The 19,142-nt window shown below is 61.0% G+C and overlaps 1 protein-coding gene across 1 annotated transcript in view; it reads right to left on the bottom strand.

Annotated features, from left to right (window-relative positions):
• Prex1 (phosphatidylinositol-3,4,5-trisphosphate dependent Rac exchange factor 1) overlaps positions 1-18,761 on the bottom strand; it is a 136,552-nt gene extending 117,791 nt beyond the window's left edge. Inside the window, exon 1 of the mRNA XM_046432975.2 lies at positions 18,528-18,761. Within this exon, the coding sequence (XP_046288931.1) occupies positions 18,528-18,746 (219 nt within the window). The 5' untranslated portion in view covers positions 18,747-18,761. The remainder of the gene's footprint in view (positions 1-18,527) is intronic.
• Between the last annotated feature and the right edge of the window lie 381 nt (positions 18,762-19,142).

Genomic DNA, 19,142 nt, shown 5'->3' with positions numbered 1-19,142 from the left:
ACCCTACATCCGTGGCCCCACCCACAGGTGCCCAGGGCACCTTCTCCCTGTCAATAACCAAAACCGTCCCCAGACGTGGCCGTGCGTCTCTGGGCGGGCACAGCTGCCCTGGTTTGAGAACCCCTGCCCTATGCTCACCAGAACATCCATGTGGCTCCGGAGGGCAAAGAGCTTGTCCACTGTGGACTCTGAGGCGCTGCCCAGCCGCCCCACCCTGGTTCCCGAGGGCCAGTGGACATGGGCACGACCTGGCGCTCTAAAGGGTCTCTAAAAGGACACGTTCTCCGTTTGTTCTAAACTCCAGACTTGGTTTATTTTGTTAATAAAATAATTAAGCACTTATTAAGCACCCCTGTGCACCGTGGCTCATCTCAGACGTGCAATGACCCGAGCAGGGTGGCACAGTTACTGCCGAAATCCCCGCTCCCTGAGGACGCGGCGAGCTGGGTGCTGAACGGCTCCTCCCAGGTGGCCGCCAGCCCTGGGCAGAGCAGGGCTGGGGTCAGGGGTCAGGGCCTCTCACGCCTCAGGCCTTCAGGCTGGGATGGCCCCCGACGAGGGGCAGCAGGCACTTACTAGGCACCCACGTGTGCCAGCCTAGGGGTCAGCAGCAGGGAGGCCCAGGCCAGGGTGGACCCTAACCACGCACCAGGCGGATGTGGCATGAGGACGGGAGGGAGGGAGGCACACAGACGCTGAGGACACACCAGATAAGGGGACAGCACACAGGAACCCACTCAGGGGAAGCCCTCGGTGGGCGGCAACAGAGCGCAGCCACACTGGTGACGGGAGAGGGCTGGCAGAGGGACAGTGCTCTCCCGACCAGCACGGCTGTCCTGGGGCAGAGCAGCCATGGCCAGGACAAGTGCTGGCACTGAGAGACACCAAGGAGAGGGCGGCAGGGACCAGGGGCCAGGGCTGACTGACCGGCCACACCAGGGGGCAGTGGGATTCTCTAGGCCACTGACCCATGGGACAGACAGCTCAGAGGCCCAGGGCCCTGCTGGTGTCCAGTGCCAGCCCCAGCACGGGAGTGCCCCTCCACGATGTGCCAGACCCAGCAGCCCCCAAACGTGGGCACTGCCTAGGGAGAAGGGCAGTACCCGTCCCCCTTCACTCCAGTCCAGAGTAATCTGAAAAATATTGAGCTGATTATGATTAACATAGTGATGCAAAAAAGGACTCCACACCCCCCACCTCGCCTGAGGCCACCAGCACTGGACCCCGAGCAGATCCTATAGTCCCCGCCACACTCCTGCACACTGCCAGGGTTTGGACCTTGAATGGCCCCAAAGGCTCCTGTGCTGAAGGCTGGATCCCAGTCTTGGACCATCAGGAGGGGGAACCCTCAGGAGGCGGGGCCTAGGGAGGAAGCCAGCTCCCTGGGGGCATGGCCTGGCAGGGGACATGGGCAGCCCAGCTTCTCCTCTTTCTCCTGGAGCTTCCTGGCCACCAGTGATCAGGCGCCTGCTGCCCCACAGGTCCACGACCTGGGCCAACCATGGACTCAAACCATAGCAACCAGGAACCAAAATAAATCTTTCTTCCTTGAGGTTGACTTTCCCGGCTATCTTGTCACAGTGACCGAAACCTGACACACCAAGATAGCCTTTTGTGTGTGTGTATGTGTGTTATTTTCTTCTAAAAATTAGGATCAGACTCCATATTCAACTGCCCTTAGCCCTCATTCTTCAACAGACCAGCATGCAGGGCCCCTCCTGTCCACCCAGAGAGGTCAAGCGCATTCCTCAACCCTGCCTGATAGCCCAACCAGTGGACGGACGACAATCCGAACACTTCTCTGCTAATGACTATTACCATGGCTTCCACAGGTTGGCTGGCTGGTTCTCATTGTTAAAAACAGAACTGGAATAAACATCGTTTTTCAGTTGGTGGGGCTGGGGATACACCCAGGAGCACTTGACCACGGAGCTACACCCCCAGCCCTTTTCATCTTTATTTTGAGAGAAGGTCTTGCTAAGTTGCTGAAGCTGGCCTTGAACCAGCCATCCTCCTGCCTCGGCCTCCTGGGTCTCTGGATCACAGGTGTGCCCCACTGCGTGCAGCTAAACACCTTCACAATAGGTCTTCATGTACTTTTCCCTGTCTCTATGGGAGAGCCCCCGAGGAACTGAATCACAGGTCTGTGGTTTTGATTTCTGAAGAAGACGTTACCAAACTATTTTTCCCCAGACAGCAGTCGCCAACGCCCCGCTGCCATTCCCCAGCAGCCGGCTCTCGCCCCTGTGAGTGGCAGGCCACGGAAGGTGACGCTGGCCCATGTGGCTTCCCAGCAGCACTGCAGCCCTGCACAGTCCCCTGGCCACAAAATGCCACCAAGTCACGAGGAGGCTGGGTCCAATGAGGACAGAGGGCTGGGGTGCAGCTGTCCACCCCCAGGTCCTGGGCAGCACCGGGCACCTCCCGGCCTCCCTCCCGGCCTCCCTCTGGCCTCCTGAGCCAATGCCCACCTGCCCACCCCCACTCCTAAACACATTTCACACCCAGGCTCAACAAAGACGCCTCTGTCCCAGAGAGGAGCCCTGCCGCAGGGCACCCTGGGTCCTGCCCACTGGCCTCCATGTGAGGGAGGAGGCAGCGTGGGGAGGAGGGCACGCTGGCCCCCCCAGCCCACCTCACGGTGGGCCCCTGGCTCCCTCCACACCCCGAGCGCTCACACGGGGCCCACCCTGGGCACTTCCCCTTCACCCCGGTGCTCAGCCCCACAGCCCGACGAGAGGAGCACCAGCATCACCACCACCCCACAGATGGGGAACTGAGGCTCCATGCACCCCAGGTCACGCAGCTGGTGAGTCACGTGGGGACACGAGGCAGAGACACTTAACTGGCTTCTGACCCCCACAGAACTCTCGAGGACCCAGCCATCCTCCTCTCCCACCCAGGTAACAAGCACCTCCTCCCTCTGCCCCCACTGCCGCCTCCACGCTGTTCTCCACGGCAGCCAGCCCCCACAGTACCTCCCCAACTGTACCTCCTGCCACTCTCCCCTGGCTCATTGAGTCCCGGCCATCCTGCCTCCCTGCTCTTCCTGAAACATGTCCCTGCCTCAGGGCCTTGGCACCTGCGGCTTCCTGTGCTTGGGATGCTCTTCCCCACCCCATACAGAGACTGAGACCCTTCCCAGAGGCAGCACCAGAGGGCAAGAGCCTGGGTTCAGCTCAGGCTGTGTGGACTCAGAGAGGACAAAACCTTGGCTGAATCTCCATGAGAGAAGGGCACCGTGTGACTCTGGGCAGGTGGCTGGAGCTCTCTGACCTACTGTTTCCTCATCCATAAAACAGACAACACAGGAACACCTTCCCCCCAGGTTCCTGGGAGCCACGTGGCTTGGAAAGTGTCCACACTGAGCAGGACACCTCAGACGGGCAGGACCCCAGCGAGGCCCTGAAGGTCAGAGGTGACCTGAGCCTCAGGAGAGGGCAAAGGCTTCCGTCTGGGGGGAGGCCCCTGCACAAAGGAGGAGAAATCCTCCCACCTGCCTGCTCCCTCTTCTGACCCCCATGCCCAGGGGTGTCCTACAGGAACCACACCCCACTGCCATGGGCACAAGCCCCTCGCCCAACCTGGCCAGAGCCTCGGTGCCTGGGTCAGAGGGGGCATGTGGCCCGGGGCAGCCCCATCCCAGACGAGGGCCAGTCCCTTCACCAACACGAGCCCAGCAGGCCTCGTCCGTGGGCTTCCACCACTTTCAACTGAGGATCCCAAACCAGAAGAGGGTCCAAGCAGTGTCAGTCCTGCCATCCAGAGGAGGCCCCAGAGAGCACCACGAGGCCACACACAGGGAGCCCTGCTTCCCCTCTGGGTCCGCGCCTGGCATCTTCCAACGGAGCCAGGGGCAGGATGTAGGACAGAGGGACACGGGAACATCCCGTGTAGCCGCTGATGTTGCAGAAAAGGGAGCGATGGCCACAGGAAGTGGAAGCCGAGGCCACAGAAGCACCCCCTAGGGCAGGACCACCTCCGGTTCTCTAAGGCAGGACCACCCAAAGCCGAGGCCACCTCCGAGGCCAGGAGCCTGGGTGACTTCAGAGGCCACACAGTGGAAGGCTTCTGCCTGGTGTGCGGGGCTCTCCTCCCCCTGCCTTTCTTCAAACACAGGAGCCACCGGTCCTGTTTTTAGTTTTCCATGAAGATGGGCGCCGTCCAAGCGGCTTGGGAGGCTGAGGCTGGAGGATTGCAATTTCCAAGCCAGCCTCAGCAAAGGGAGGCACTGAGCAACTCGGTGAGACCCTGTCTCTAAATAAAACACAACACAGAGGTGGGGATGTGGCTCAGTGGTCAAGTGCCCTGAGTTCAATGCCCAGTGACCCCCAAAAATGAAATTTAGAAGAAACCTGTCTCTGTCCTCTTAACCATACAGTTAAAAATTAAAACCAGCCGGACAAGCACAGTGATAAAGGGCAACACACGCTCTCGTGTCAGGGCCATCTGGGAGGGCAGAGGCTGTGGCAAGCGGAGACCGACAACCCTGCACCCACCGGGGGGCTGCCCTGTGGCCCAGGCAGCTCCACCTGCAGGAGGGTGAGCTTGGCACAGACGCGTCTTCTGATTATTTCAGAAGTCAGAAATAAAGAGTTTCGTATAAGATTTCTTGATTTTCAATGTCGGCAACTATTTAAAAAAAATTGAACACTGTGGAAACTCACAGAACCCACTTATGGGCCTGATCCGGCCTGAGGACCCCTGGTTTGGACGCATGAATGACAGGGAGGGGCGTGCTGTGATCACATCTGGGTCCTCAGTGGCGAGCACAAGAGCTGGGCAGAGCAAGGCCCAAGAGATGACTCTGACCAGATCCTCACATGTGCACACACGTGCACACACACGGTGCACACGCGGTGCACACAGGTGTGAGCGCACATGGTGACTGAAATCAACGAATCTGAAGGTGATGCTTCCCAGAACACAGGAAGACCCACAGTGGCAGGTGCCTCCAGCTCACCTGGAGACGCCCCGACCTCCCGCCCGGTCCTCCGAGGAGTCTCACTGTGGGGTTAAAGCAGCTCTGGGTGGGAGCCAGGGAACCCGCGTAGCCACAGGCCTCTCCCACCTGAACTCCAGCTCAGGGCTCCAGCGCCAGGACTGGCCTGGACAGAGAGGCACAGGTCGAGCCCGGCCTTCTCCAGCCCCCGCTACTGAGTCGAGGAAAGAAATGGTGACACCTGAACGAAGCTGCCCGTGGCCTGCACTCTGCCAACCTGAAGTCACCTCTATGCCAAGGGACGTGGGTGGCCAACTAGCAGCGCTGGTCTCCTGGTGTCTCCGTCAGCAGGACACCAGCACGACCGGAGCACGCTGCGCTGGCGTGAGCAGCACAGTCGGAGCCGGCACTCGGAGCGCTCGCCCGGCCAGGCGCTGCCCTAGGAGCCAACGGGTCCCCTCTGTCTAAGTCCCCCCAACCTCAGAGGCAGCCTCCACTCTGACAGGGGCAAGAGGCCAAGCCGGAAGTGCCACCATCTGAGCTGGACAGGGGACCCATGAAGCCACCAAGGGAGTGTGATGAACCGTTTGGCAGTGACACCCAGTGCACACCAGGGGCAAGTGAGGCCAGATGTGACCCCAAGCAAGCAGGGCGATCAGACCAGGTGACCACAGTGCAGAGGAAAGCGGAGGCACCGAGGGGCCCAACCGGGCTAGCACTGGCCACTTAGTGCCCTGTCCTCCCAGCTCCAGGGCCCCCAGTCTGTCTGCCCTGAACCCTGCTGCAGCCTGGCATCTAAAACAGGCACACAGTAGGTGCTCATCAAAGTGTGCAGAGGAAGAGACCAGGGAGGCAGGAACAGAGACGCCCCATTTCACAGCCAAAAAAACTGAGGTCGCAGAGTCATCTGCTAAAGGTCGCAGAACTGTGACCCAGACCCACGTGAGCAGAGCCCATCTCTGGGGAGTTTCCACTGAGCACCGTCAAAATCACAAGGGCCACGCGGGGCTCAGGGGTATAGCGTTTGCCCAGCCTGTGTGAGGCCCGGGTCGGTCCCCACAGCAAAGTCACTAAAGGGAGGTCACTAAACACAGTGGAGGAGGGCGGGTCTCAAGGGCACCTGGGGGAGATCTGCGTAACACTCAGGGCTGCTGTCACCTGGTAGCCAGGTGACAGTCCTGACCTCCCTCACCACGCTCTGGTTACCTGAGGGTGCTCGTGCTGGGGGGGGGGGGGTTTACACTCCCGGCCGGGGGCTTCCTGCCCGCCATCACTCCCCACGGAGCAAACAGAAATGAGGAGGTTTGTGTGCAGGGAAGGGAGGGTCACGGGGAGGGAGGAAGGAGGGGGTCGAACATTCTCTGAAACGGTGACCTAAAGTCGTCCATCACCCCAAACACAGCGGTTTGCGTCCAGACCCCGCTGTGTGCGCGTGCGTGGCACCTGTAGGCAGGGGCGCAGATCACCCCTTCGCCCCGCTGGCTTCCAGAGCCGGGCGGACAGGGACGTGCCTGTGACAGGCACCTCCCCTCAGGCAGTACCAAGGAAGAGGTCTTAGGACCCCCAGCCCGGATGGCCACCCGCCAGCGCCCAGGACCACACAGACTCCCCATCGCGGCCACACAGCATCTCTGTCTCCGCCCAGGAGGCACAGGAGGCCGAGCAGCCCAGCCTGCAGCTGCCCACCAGGTCCCGGCCAGGAAGGGCTCTGTCCCCCTGCGCCCCACGGATCCCTTTGGCCCCTGTGTCACCGCCCACCAAGGCTAACAGAGCGCCCGCCCCGTGCCAGGTGCTGGGGAGATGTCAGTGACCGCAGCGCGCAGAGCTCGGCCTCGGGGACTCACACTCCAATGGGAGGCCCGGACACCAGCAAGCAAACAGGCAGGGACAGGGACCAGGAGCGAGCAGCGATGTGGGGAGTGACCGGCTGCTAAGAGCTGGCCTGGCCCAGGGCTGAGGAGGGAGGGTCAACGTCCTCCCTGTGACAGGAACAGCAAATGCCAAGGCTGAGGCTGGACCGACGGAGTCCACTTCAAGAACAGAGAGGGGCCAGGCAGGGTGGGCACAGTGGGGACGCAGCTGGCCTGGGCGCAGGGGCAGGATGTTGCAGCACCTCCCGGCCAGGAGCCGAGTTCCACCCGCCCCACGGTCTCCTCCTCCTGCCTCCAGCAGAGTGGGGATGGGAGAGAAAGGGGACCCGTGTGTCGTAACCATCCCCTATGTTGGGGACAGTAACCAGAACGTTGGATCTGAGCCCAACACTGCCAAGAACCACGTCAGGCAGGTGTGAGCTAAACCGTCTCGTCAGAAGGAGAGGCTGCCAGGGCTCTAGGGGGCAAGAACCGGCACCAATGTCCCCGCAAGAGCCACGCCCGAAGTGCACACAGGAGCCGAGAGGGCAGGCAGACACAGAAAGCCAAGTCCCCAGCCACAGCGATGTCAGGGGAGACGGGCCTCCAACACGGAGCATCGCTGAGGCTGAGGCAGGAGGATCGCGAGTTCAGAGCCAGCCTCACCAAAAGCCAGGCGCTGAGCAACGCAGGGAGACCCTGTCTCTAAATAAAACACAAAATAGGGCTGGGGTATGGCTCAGTGGGCGAGTTCAATCCCTGGCGCCAAAAAAAAAAATAGAGGTGCACCATCAAGGGAGGGGGGTGCACCATGGGAGAGGAGGGGGTATACCATCAGGGGAGGGGGTGCACCACGGGAGGGGAGGGGGTACACCTGGGGGAAGATGGGTACAACATGGGGGAGGGGTGCACCATCAGGGGAGGGGTGCACCATGGGAGAGGAGGGGTCGACCCACCAAGAGGCGTACCACACAGAATCATCTCTGGGGTGCCGGGTTGGAGGGGGGACCTCGTGAGTGCTAAGCACTGCTCCACCACTGAGCTGCACCCCAGCCCCCACTAAGATCGTAAAACACAGCACTAAAACAGGCAGGTTAAAGACCCACAGCAGGAGATGCCACCGCCCTTCCAGCGACTGCAGAAGAGGTGGACAGCAGGGCTGGGGGAGACCGGGCCACCCCAGCCACCCTCGACCTGGACAACACGCGGAGAGCCTGCCACCCACCAGCAGAAACGCTCTGCTCAGACACACATGGAAGAGTCGGTCAACCAGCGGACACGGGCTCATGGACCAAGGCTCCGTCCACTTCAGAGAGTTGGACACCCGCGGGGCCTCCTCTCTGCACACGACAGAATTCAACTAGAAACCACCACCCGCTAAGTCATCTGGAAAAGCCCCAGTGTTTGGAAACGGACCCACGAGGACAGGCTTCCTCGCTCCACAGCCCACGTGTGGAGTCGGCGGACACCAGCGGGCAGCAGCCCCACGCCAGATCCAGCCCAAACCCAGGTGGAGGGGGACCAGGAGGGGCAGGAGCTCAGCTCATCCTGACCAAGCCAATGGCAAACCACTCCAAGAGAAGCAGGGGGCCCGTGGGCCTCGTCAGAGAGGCTGGTCCTGCAAGGGAGGAGGCTGCACCCTACCATGCACCCCAGTCCACCTACTCAAAATGAACCCAGCTCACTCCACCCACCGCAGGGGCAGCCATTCTGGGTGGGCCAGAGAGGAAACAAGCAAAACACCGTGGTCAGAACACAGCCTAGGATCGGGCAGTCCTGGATTCAAACCATTACCGACCAGCCTTGGTAGACCCTGAGATGCCCCCAAGACCCCTGCCCTCCTACCTACATGCCTGTGGGCTCCCTTTCCCCTTCATGTCACTACTGTGCATGGGAGCTGAGGTGTGCTCAGCTAGTGACACGTAACTGATAGACTGTGGGACTAACAGAGCCCAAGGTGTCTGCAGATGTAATCAAGGTCTCAGAGCAGCTGACTCTGGGTGCGTCTGACTGAATCAGGTGATTTAAAAAATAATTGGTGGGGGGCTCTGGAGAGGAGCTCGGGGCTAGCATGCTTAACAAGCACCAGGCCTGGACCCAACCCCAGGACCAAAAGAGAGAGAAAAGATAACCAATGGGGGGGGGGGAGGCCAGGGTGGGAGGCGGGACCAGGTCCCCCAAAGGGAAATCAGAAGCAAGAGATTTACCTGCCAGCTATGAAGTGGCCATGCTGTGAGAGGGCCACACAGCACACCCTGAGGACAGCCCCAGTAGGTGACAATGATCACCAGCCAACAGCCAACAAGAAAGGGGACCACAGTCCTATAACCACAGGGAGCTGGGTTCTACATGTGGCCTGCAGCAGAGCACCCTAGCCCAGATGAGAGCACAGGCGGCCACGAGCTGGCCTGCAGCCAGGAGGTCCAGAGGGCACCACCTCTGCTGTGCCCGACCTCTGACCCACAGGAGCCTCCAGGAAGCCCGTGCTGATGTGAGCCACCACGCCAGCCAGCGGTGAGGCGCCGAGCAGCCAGGGGCCGAGAGCACACTGGCCCCACCTCACCTCAGGCAAGTGGCCTCGCCCTGCAGGGTGGTCTGCGCACCAGGGCCGTGGCCATGGGATGAAGCAAGATGGTGGCAGCCTCCCCAGCAGTGGGCTGAGCGCAGGGAGCAGTTCCAGCTCCAATGACAGCCCCCCGGGGCCCCGCGCCCACTGCCTCCAGGCTGCCACCTGTCTAGATGAACTTGGCTGCTTAGTTCAAGCCCCAGGAAGGAGCAGGTGACGTGCTATGACCATTCCTGTCCAAAAAGAAGCAAAGCACCAAGAAGCTAAAGCAACCTGAAAATAAGACCCAACCCACTTTACAGTGAGTAAGTCAAGGCCCAGAGGGGGCAGCTCCCAGCCCAGGGTCACACAGCAGACCCTCACTCTGACAGACTGGCCTGGACCCTCACACCTGAGCACCATGCCGCATGGAAGAAAAGTCTCCTGCACCAAATGCCCTCGACCCACACACTTCTGGTTATGTTGGAGAGCACCAGACCACCGTATCTTAGTCCTAGGTTCCCCAAAGTCTGCACAAAAATACCTCCAGTTACATAATTCAGACAGTCACATTAGGTAGTAAAACACAAGCACGTATACAGGGAAGTGGATTCTCCATTCGACAAATATTTAATGAGCATCTACTATGTGCCAGGCATCGTTCCTGATACCAGAGAGATAAAGCAAATGGAGAGTTAAGAGTCCCCATCCTCGTGGAGCTGAGAAAGACAATGCAGAAACAATCACGCAGAAGCCCCACATGTCAGCCACTGGGAAGAAGCACTCAGGTGGGAGACAGACGTGGCAAGGTGCTGTGGTGGGTGTCAGAGAGGACAGGGTCAAGGGCACGCTGTTTAGCCACAAACCCACGGGAGGCCAAGGAGCGGGCCTGGGCTCCTGGGGGAGCAGGCCAGAGCGGGGAGAGGCCCCGGCGGGCAGACGCACACGTGGCGCACTTCTGAGCGAGGGCAGGAGTCGCAGGAGACCTGGGATTCCACGGTGGAGGCCGTGACTGCCCGGCTCAAAACACGGAACGCACACGCCGAAGGGGCCAGGCCACGGCGGGCAAGGCCACGGGGCAAGGCCACGGCGTGCGAACCGTTTCTCAGTTTTTAAAACTGTAAGAAAGAAAAAGTAACAACAAGGGCGCAGGGAGAGGCCACGCGGGACGGGTTCTAACTGGACCAGACCCGGGGCACCGGGATAGCAGAGCAGAGCAGCCCGCTGTGGCGGCCTGGGCCACTTCCAGACAGTGTCCCTGGGCACGCGGCCCCACCTCTCGGCCCTCAGCCTTCCTGCCTGCAGAGTGGGTCTGCACAGCCCTCCCCGCCCCACGGGGGACAGGTGTTGCTGTGACAGCTGAGAGGAGGGTGGGGTCAGACAGCTTCTAATCAGGCAAATCCGCTTCCTGAGCAGAGAGCTGGGTGTCTCCCCGTCACAGGAAGCAGGGGCCACCCCACACCCACAGCGGCCTCTGGTTCACACCCTGCCCACCAACGGCCGAGCCCTGCCTGGGTGTGGCAAGCTCAGCCGGCCTCCTCCAGGGACCCTTCCCCATCACCTGGTGACACAGGACCGTGGGAGGTGAGACCCAATAGGGGACAGAACCAGCCCCAGGTCACACAGCAGGCTAGAGGAAGGCAGGGGGATCCCTCCCTCCTGGACAGTGTCCAAGCCTGGGGCAGAGGGGCTCTGGGACCTGAGAAGCCCCGTGCAGTCCTGGCTTCTAGGCCACAGGTGGACCTGCCACGGCCCTGTCGAGGACCCCCGTGGCCCCTCACACCCCGGGAAGGAAGCCAGGCTGCTCCCGGCGCGAGGCCCCAAGCCACCCTGCCAGCTGCACCCAGCTCACCGCCCCGTCGTCCCCTTGGGCCACCTGGCCACCTAACGCTCCTCCACCAAGCCGAGCACGACCCTGGCTCAGGGCCTGGCCCTGCCTGGAGCTCTCTCCCTCTCCACCACCAGCTCCTCCTCCTTGGGACCCAGCTGGACACCAGCTCCCCAGAGAGGCCTCCCCTGACCACCCCACCTGAAGTATCTGTCACCACCCTTGTCACCGACATGTCCTCAGTTTATTTCCTTCCGGGTGCCCCCACCCCAGCTGCATGGCTTGCCCAGTATGTGTCTACCCGGGCCTACTTCCCCATCTGCAAAGGGGACACAACAGCGACGTCTGCTCAGAGGGCTGTTGCAAGGGACCAGGGAGGTGGCCACGCAGAGCAGACGGCAGAGCACGGGCACACAGGGCCTCCGCTGACGTCATCACTCTGACAGCTCAGGTGCGGGCCGTCTTCCTGTGCTGGCTGAGGGCTCCACCAGGGCAGGGACCAGGCCCATCTTGTCCCAGCTGCGTGCCAGGCACCAACCTGCACGTGGCACACGGCATCTGCCTACTGTGCGCTCACTGGGCGAACCAGGGAGCACCCGCTGCCACACCGGCTGCGATCTCAGCCCCACCCTCCAGAAGCTTCTCACAGAGGCAGCCCACCCTCCCCAGCAGGAGAAAAGCACAAGACCCTGAGTCCCCGAGGCCGAGCCACCTGCTCCCAGCAGCCATCAGTGCCGCAGTCAGGCCAGCCTGCACCCGCCCGCCTCCCTGGCCCAGAGTCAAGGGATCGGCTGTCAGTCCAGCCCTGGGGAAGGGACCCAGCAGTAAACACAGACAGGGCAGCGGGCGACTCCCTTCTGGCCCTGGAGGAGCCGAGAAAACAGAAACAAACCCGGCAACTCGGGAGGCTGAGACAGGAAAGTCGAAAGTTCAAGGCCAGCCTCCGCAACTTAGCGAGACCCCAAGCAACTCAGTGAGACCCCGAGAAACTCAGCAAGACCCTGTCTCAAAATTAAAAATCGAAAGGCGGTTGTAGTTCCAAGGTAGAGTGCTCCCAAGTTCAATTCCCTGCATCTAAATAAATAAATAAACATCAGAATCCACACAGCCCTGCAAGGCTGGGACTCCCTGCCTCCTGGAGTCCCAGCCTTGGCTCAGGGACACCAGCGTGACCCACATTTGGCTGCACTTGCTCCTTGAGGCAAACCCCAGGAGGGCTACAATCAGGTGGGGCAGCTGGGGGGGGGGGGGACACACAGAGGCTCAGGGCTCGGCCAAGGTCACAGAGCACAGAGCTGGGATCTGACTCAGGTGCAGCTCTAGAGTCTCCTGTGTTCTAAACCCTGAGCCGGGGAGCCGGGCCACGCTGCAGGGTCTACTGGAGCAGACACGCGTGCGCACAGGTTCCACGTGCTGCTACAGGGGCTGAGGCAGAGCCGGTGGGTGAAGAAGTGGCCCACAGCTGGCAGCCACCCTGCACCCACCCGGGGTATCTGCCATGTCTGCCGGCAGTCTTGATTATCCCGCAGGAAGGCCGCCCTGGCATCTACATGTGGAGACCAGGGCGCTGCTCACATCCTGCCAAGCACAGGACGCCCAGCCTGAAAGTCCACAGCGCTGGGGACAGGGGCAACCAGGGGACTTGTCCCATCTGCGCCACTAGAGCTGGAAACGCACTCCGCAGACCCTCTTTAAAGGGGACTCCAGGTCCTGGCTAGGACATAAGTGCCCAGAGCAGGACTGGCCAGGCTCTGGAGCGGGACCACTGACCAGCGCTCCCTCCCCCCGCAGGCCACAGCCTGTCTCACCTGTGGGACGAGGACATCAGCCCAGCGACCCATCACTTTGCTCAAAAGATCTGTGTTAACTCAACTCTGGGGCAAGAATCAGCTCTGACCACACCCAGTGCCCAGGGAACAGGCTGGGGGGGGACACACTGGCCTGAGGGTCAGCCCACCTCGTCCCACCTGGAGGGCATTTCCTGCTGGGGACAAGAAATCACAAAACTCAGGGAAGTGGTGCCCCGCCGCCTGGCCTGCCTCACACATCTAACCACCCAACTGAGCTGGGGGCGGGGAGGACGTGGGCCTCTCCTGAGGCAGGGCCCAGCCCACAGGTGCTCAGCTCGCTGGCCTGACAGAGGGGCACTCTCCAGAAAGAGGTGCCCTGAGGTCTCACAACCAGGAACACCAACGCCATCCATCTCTTCCCAAAGTGACAGATAAAGGGCTGCCAGGACGTTGGTGAAGGGCCCCAGTGTGCGCCTGGACACCCGGCTCATTCAGATGCTGGCACCGCGTCTCCGCTGCCTGAGGACAAGGCCCACATCTGCCCAGCGAGGGCCGTTCTCACGCACAGCAGAGGACCTACCAGCTTTGTGGGTGACCTGTCCACAGCTCTGTCTGCCGTGTGCACACAGAATGGGGCCCCCCTCACCCACTCACACATGGTTGGTTTATATTATGATTTGTTTTTAGTTGTCGGTGGACACAATCTTTATTTATTTATTTTTATGTGGTGCTGAGGATCGAACCCAGGGCCTCACACGTGCTGGGAGAGCGCTCTACCTCTGAGCCACGGCCCAGCCCTCGCACTTGGTTTTTATCATCAAAACATTTTCATGACTTCCTGGTCCAGGCTCCCTGGCAACCTAAAACTGAGATAATTTGGACCTTGGCTTAATTATTGCCCACTCGGGCATCCGGACAGTCTCCCAAGGGCAGTAATTTTGCTCCTGAGCCCAGACTCATGTCAGAGCAGTTCAGACCAGTAGAGAAGTGTTGGCTATGCAGCCAGCTTCATCAGGCTGTGTGATCTTGGAAAAGCGACCTGGCCTCTCTGTGTCTTTGTCTCAATTGTAAAATGGGAAGCACAAGAACATGTGTACTTCTGAGTTGATCCATAGGAGATGCCTTGCCCAGGGCTTGCAAATGTGTTAGCAAGTTATTGTCATCATCACTGTCTTCATCTCATAGCTGTGCCAAAAGTGACACTTCTTTCTGTTGGCGTTTCTTTTTAAATGAATTTGTACACATATGCATTTTATACAAAATGGATATTTAAAAATTCAAAGAAATTTTAAGTAAGCAAAATTTCTTTGCACGTTTTTTCCTTTTTCCCTCCCCCTGGCCCTTCTCCATGCGATGCACATCGCTCCGACCTCTTCAAGCTCTTGAACCTTACAAGTTAGGATCATGATCACTGATTCCTTTCCAAAGTGGGTCTGCATCCCCCACTTCATACCCCTGTTCCAAGCACCACCACGTGAAAATCCCCCCAGTCACTAGGTGATCTTTCTGACTTGGTGACTTTAGAATCAAAGATGTGCCCTTGCCGGGCTCCTGGGTGAGACGGGGAGAGCAGAATCTTCTTAAAGAAAAAAAAGGGACGAAGCAACACTGCAGCTTCTGGTTTGGGCAGCAGAGCTCCGGACCGTGGGCCTCCGCCCTCCAAAAGCAGAACCAGACGTTCTGGGAGCTTCCTGCTCAGGTCTCTGTCCCACAGCGGCCAGGCCGGCCAGTTCCTTCTGGGTGCCTGGGAGCAACAGGTCTCTGTCCCCAGCCAGGGGAGCCATTCAGAGGCTGCTGACGGCCCCGCCCATGCTTGCCCTCTTCCTGTCCCTGCCCAGCTGGCACGCCCACCATGGGGCCCCCAAGCCCCTGGCCCTGAGCCTCCCCTCACAGGCAGGGACTCCAAAGCAACCCCACCAACAGGCAGGGCCCAGACTCAGTCTCCTCCTGAAGCCGGAGTCAGGAGCCCCAAAGAGACCTCATGTGGCCCCCACTGCTGCACATCCCCAAGAAAGCCACCGGGCACCCCAGCACCCCATGTGCCTGGCAGCGTCCTGGGGTCTCTGACCTCAGGCCACCCATGCTGCATGACACCCGGTGAGGCAGGGCGCCCGTGGCACAGACCAGGAAACTGAGGCACACCGCAGTGGCCATCTGCCCAGGTGGCCTGTGGTCAGTGTGGGGGGCAGGGCTCGCACAGCAGCATCCTGGCTCCGGGGGGCCACCCACAACTCATGCCGCGAACAGACCCGGGCGCAGAGGAGACAGGCGGCCTGACACACTTCACAGCTGTCCCCACTCTGCGGAAGACAGCACAGGCATCACAGAGGGGAAGTGACAGGAAGGGGCCCAAGAAGGTGAAGGTCACACGGGCTGGGTTCCAACCCTGTTCTGCCTCCCTAACAGCTCTCAGGCCACGGCCGGCCCTTACTGTAAGCCGGATGTGGTAGGGGGGCGGCTAGGGCCATGGGCACTGGGACCCGCAGCAACTCTCCAGGTGACCAGGGCAGCTCTCTGCCTTGGTTTCCTCATCTGTCGACAGGGAAGAGTAAACAAGCTCACAGGTGCAGGGCCCAGTGGGGAGCAAGTGTCCGTCACCATCCTGCCTGGTGCTGTCCACCAGCACACAGGGAGTGCCCCACGCGGCCAGGCTTCCAGAAGGCGTAACCCAGGGTCCTGAGTCAAGTCCCCGGCACCATCTCCCTCTGTGGTGTCCCCAAGCCAGATCCAGCGTCTCCGTGAGAGGGCTGTCCTTGCCCTCCCTTGACTCTCAAACCCCAAGACAGCAACCCCTGGGCCGTGGGAGGGCGAGGTCCAGCACTGAAGGAGGGGGAGGCAGGGAATCTCCAGAGGAACCGCGGAGCCCAGGCCCGGGACCACGAGATCGCTGGGTCCTGCGGCCTGAGGAGGTCAAAAGGAAACTGGCTCCAAGCCCGTCTTCCTTCAAGTCCTCAGACCAGCTTCCTCCAGGTAGCCCTCCCTGACCACCCTGCCCGGGTCCTCTGTGCGATTTGCTCAGTCATCACATAACAGCAATAACTAGAGTCTTACGGCCTGGCAGGCCCTGCTCCAGGCTTTATACTGACTTATCCTCTCATAAAACTGTCACTCAGGACCCATCACCACCCCCAACAGATAAGGAAAACAAGACTCAAAAAGACGACACCAGCTTGCCTGAGGTCACAAGTCCAAGGACTCCACCTGGGCAGCCTGGCTCTGGAGTCCGGCCTTGGACTTGGACTTTAGTTGTTGGTGGTGGGTTTTGCTTTTTGCAGTCCTGGAGATTGACCCAGAGGCGCTCTACCACCAAGCTACATCCCCAGCCTTTTTATTTTTATTTTGAGACAGAATCTCACTAAGTTGTTGGAGCTGGGCTCAAACCCGCGATGCTCCTGCCTCAGATTCCCGAGGTGCTGGACTCCAGGTGTGTGCCACCACACCTGGCAGACTTGGATTCTGTCACCTGGGCTGGATGTTGCTCCTCGAGGGCCCAGGCCTAGTTTCCCCACCTCTCCCACGGCGCTCAGGGCAGGCTTCGTGCCCCTGGCACACAAGAAGGCCAGGGTGGCCCTGTAAGGCCTGCCTCTGCCACGTGGATCTGAGAGCAGCCAGGGACAGCCCCACAGCCCTCCATGCCAGGAGGCAGGGGATCCCTTAGCAAGTGTAAAGGCTGAGGGGACAGAGGGCAGCAGGAGACGAGCACAACCCGCAGGACACCAGCCCGCTGCCAGGAGAGCCCTGCAGCGCTAAGCCCCAGGTTCCAAGATGAAAGGCCACCGAGGGGCCATTCCCAAAGGGCAAAGGAGAGGCCCCTGGCTCCCAAGCGAGGTCTGGCTGCTCAGGTTACACAATCAGTCTGCTCCTGGCACCAGCTTGGGGGCACACAAAAGGACAGGCAGCAAAGAAAACCAGATTCGCGGCCTCTTGTTTACAGGTGGGGAAGACGAGGCAGAAAAGGCCTTGCGATGGGCAAACGAGAGGTGCTCAGAGCATCCCGGACACGGTGCGCAAGGGACCCTTTCTTCCATATCAAGAATGTTGACTCCAATCAATTTCCATTATTCCAGCTTCCTGGGACTCCACACGTGGACAATCTAAAACCACAGTCAACACAACACACTCTATATCTGGTCTGAAACGAACGGCACCATCAAGCAAGGGCGCGGGAGGGAGCAGTATATTTTCTTTCCCATTAATATAAAAATTGGTTTGTTTCCTGTTTCTCTTCCAGACTAAGGAGCAGGGAGTGGCTCACAGGGAGAAGTGAGGAGTTCCCTAGAATCTGACATTGCTTAGCAATGCCAAGGCTGCTGCATCTTTAATTCAGAAACTGCCAGCTTCAAATGAAGAGACTCGTGCGTGTGCGTGCGTGTGCGTGTGTGTGTGTGTGTGTGTGTGTATGAACTGTGACAGGGAGAGATGGGAAAGACAGCCAACCTGCCTTATTCTTACAGTCATTTCTAGAAGGGTCCTTTGGCCAAAGGGCTTGCAGTACCTGTGCACAAACCCCTCCCCCTACTCAAGGGCCTTTCACAGGGAGAAGGGCTGCAGCGCTCCAGCATCCCTGAGTGGGAACCGTGCTCTCACACAGCCTCCACTGCACCCCAACCGCCCTGGAAGGTCCCTCTTCACCCCAGAGACTGGGAGCTGCCACCAGCCCGGCACCAGCCCTCCCTAAACTAGGATTAAGACTTCCTAGAGCCCAGACTGGGAGTAAATGAGGACCCAGCAGGAGGCCTGGAGATTAAAGCCCTGGAGTCTCTAACTTCCATCCAGGCTCTGCCGTCCCACCCCCACCACCCCTGGCCACTTTTCTCACTTCCTAGGAGGGTAGGGAAGTGGCCTCTTCCTCCCCCGCCCCCCACCACCAGAAGAAAAAAGAAAGGGAGCTTCGAATGGGAGTTTAAAGCCCTAGCTGGGACTGCCCTGGAAGCCCAACATCCCCAACTTAACCAGCTGTGTGATCCTGGGCAAGTTGTCCAACCTCTCTGGAGCTAAACTCTCCCAATCTTACAAAGAGGGTAACAAGTCGCCCCTACTTCATGAGCCACTTGCAAAGGTTAAGCCTGCTGAAGACACACGTAAGGTCCTGGCCCACGGCGAGCGCTCGCTGCTATTTCACAGTGTGGCTTTGCAAACTTGGGGGTGGGAGGACAGTTCAGAGCTTCGACTGGGAGCCCTCGGTTAGAAACCGGCTCTCCCCGAAGCTCCCGCAAAATCGCGCGCCGTGCCGGGACGGTCCCCTGGGGCTCTGTGGATCCCCGAGCTTCCTCGGGGTTTCATCCCCTCCACCGGCGCCGGGGACGCTGGACTCCGGGGCTTGGGCCATCTGTCCCACCGAGCAGTCGCGGGTGCACCGGGCGGCGAAGTTGTTCCCCGGCCAACGCGGCGCTGGCCGGCGGCGGCGCGGGGTCCCCGAGCCCCAGCCCGCGGAGGTAACTAATTTTAAACTATGTGAAAGGCGCGGAGGGGTCGAAAAAGACAAAAGGGCAGCGCGGCGAGCCCGAGGCGACCTCGGCGCGGCGGCCGGGCCACAGGTGGCGGGGCGGCGGGGCCGGCGGCGGCGACTCACCGACTGCAGGAAGCGCAAGGTGCCCACGTAGTCCCTCTCGGTGCCCAGGATCTCGTTGAGGACGCAGAGGCGGAGGCGCAGCTGGCGCTCGGACTCGCGGGCGGCCGCGCACGAGCCGGGGCCGGGGCCGGGCGCGGCGGCGCCGGGGGCCCGGGGGTCGGGGTGGGCGCCGTCCGCGGCCCCGTCGCCGCCGGGGTCGCTGCCGCTGGGTCCCTCCATCCTCCCGGCCGCGCGCCGCTGCTTCCCGCGCCGAGCTCGCGCCGAGGGCTCAGGCGTCCAGGCGCCGCATCCCGGACGGGGCGCGCGGGCGGCCGGCTCGGAGCGGCCGCGGCGGCGGCGGGGGCGGGGCGCGGGAGGGGCTCGCAGACTCGGCCGCCGCCGCCCCCGCCGCCAGGGAGCGTCTGCCAAGTGCCACGCCGCGCTCCCGCCGCAGAGGCGCTCGGCGCGCGCGGGCCCCGGAGACGCGCCGCGCGCCCGGCGCCGACGTCGGAAGCTCAGCGGGGCGCGCGCGGGAACCTCCGGAAGGGCCCGCGGAGCCGGGGAGGCGGGGGTCCGGCTCCGCGCCCCGCCGCGTGGCGCCCCCGCCGCAGGCTACGCGCGACACTCCTGAGCGCG

Source organism: Marmota monax, unplaced genomic scaffold (genome assembly GCF_021218885.2).
Source record: "Marmota monax isolate L192 unplaced genomic scaffold, Marmota_monax_Labrador192_F-V1.1 WCK01_AAM20220418_F8-fsc00014, whole genome shotgun sequence".
Taxonomy (NCBI): domain Eukaryota; kingdom Metazoa; phylum Chordata; class Mammalia; order Rodentia; family Sciuridae; genus Marmota; species Marmota monax.
This window is presented reverse-complemented; position numbering and strand designations above follow the sequence as displayed.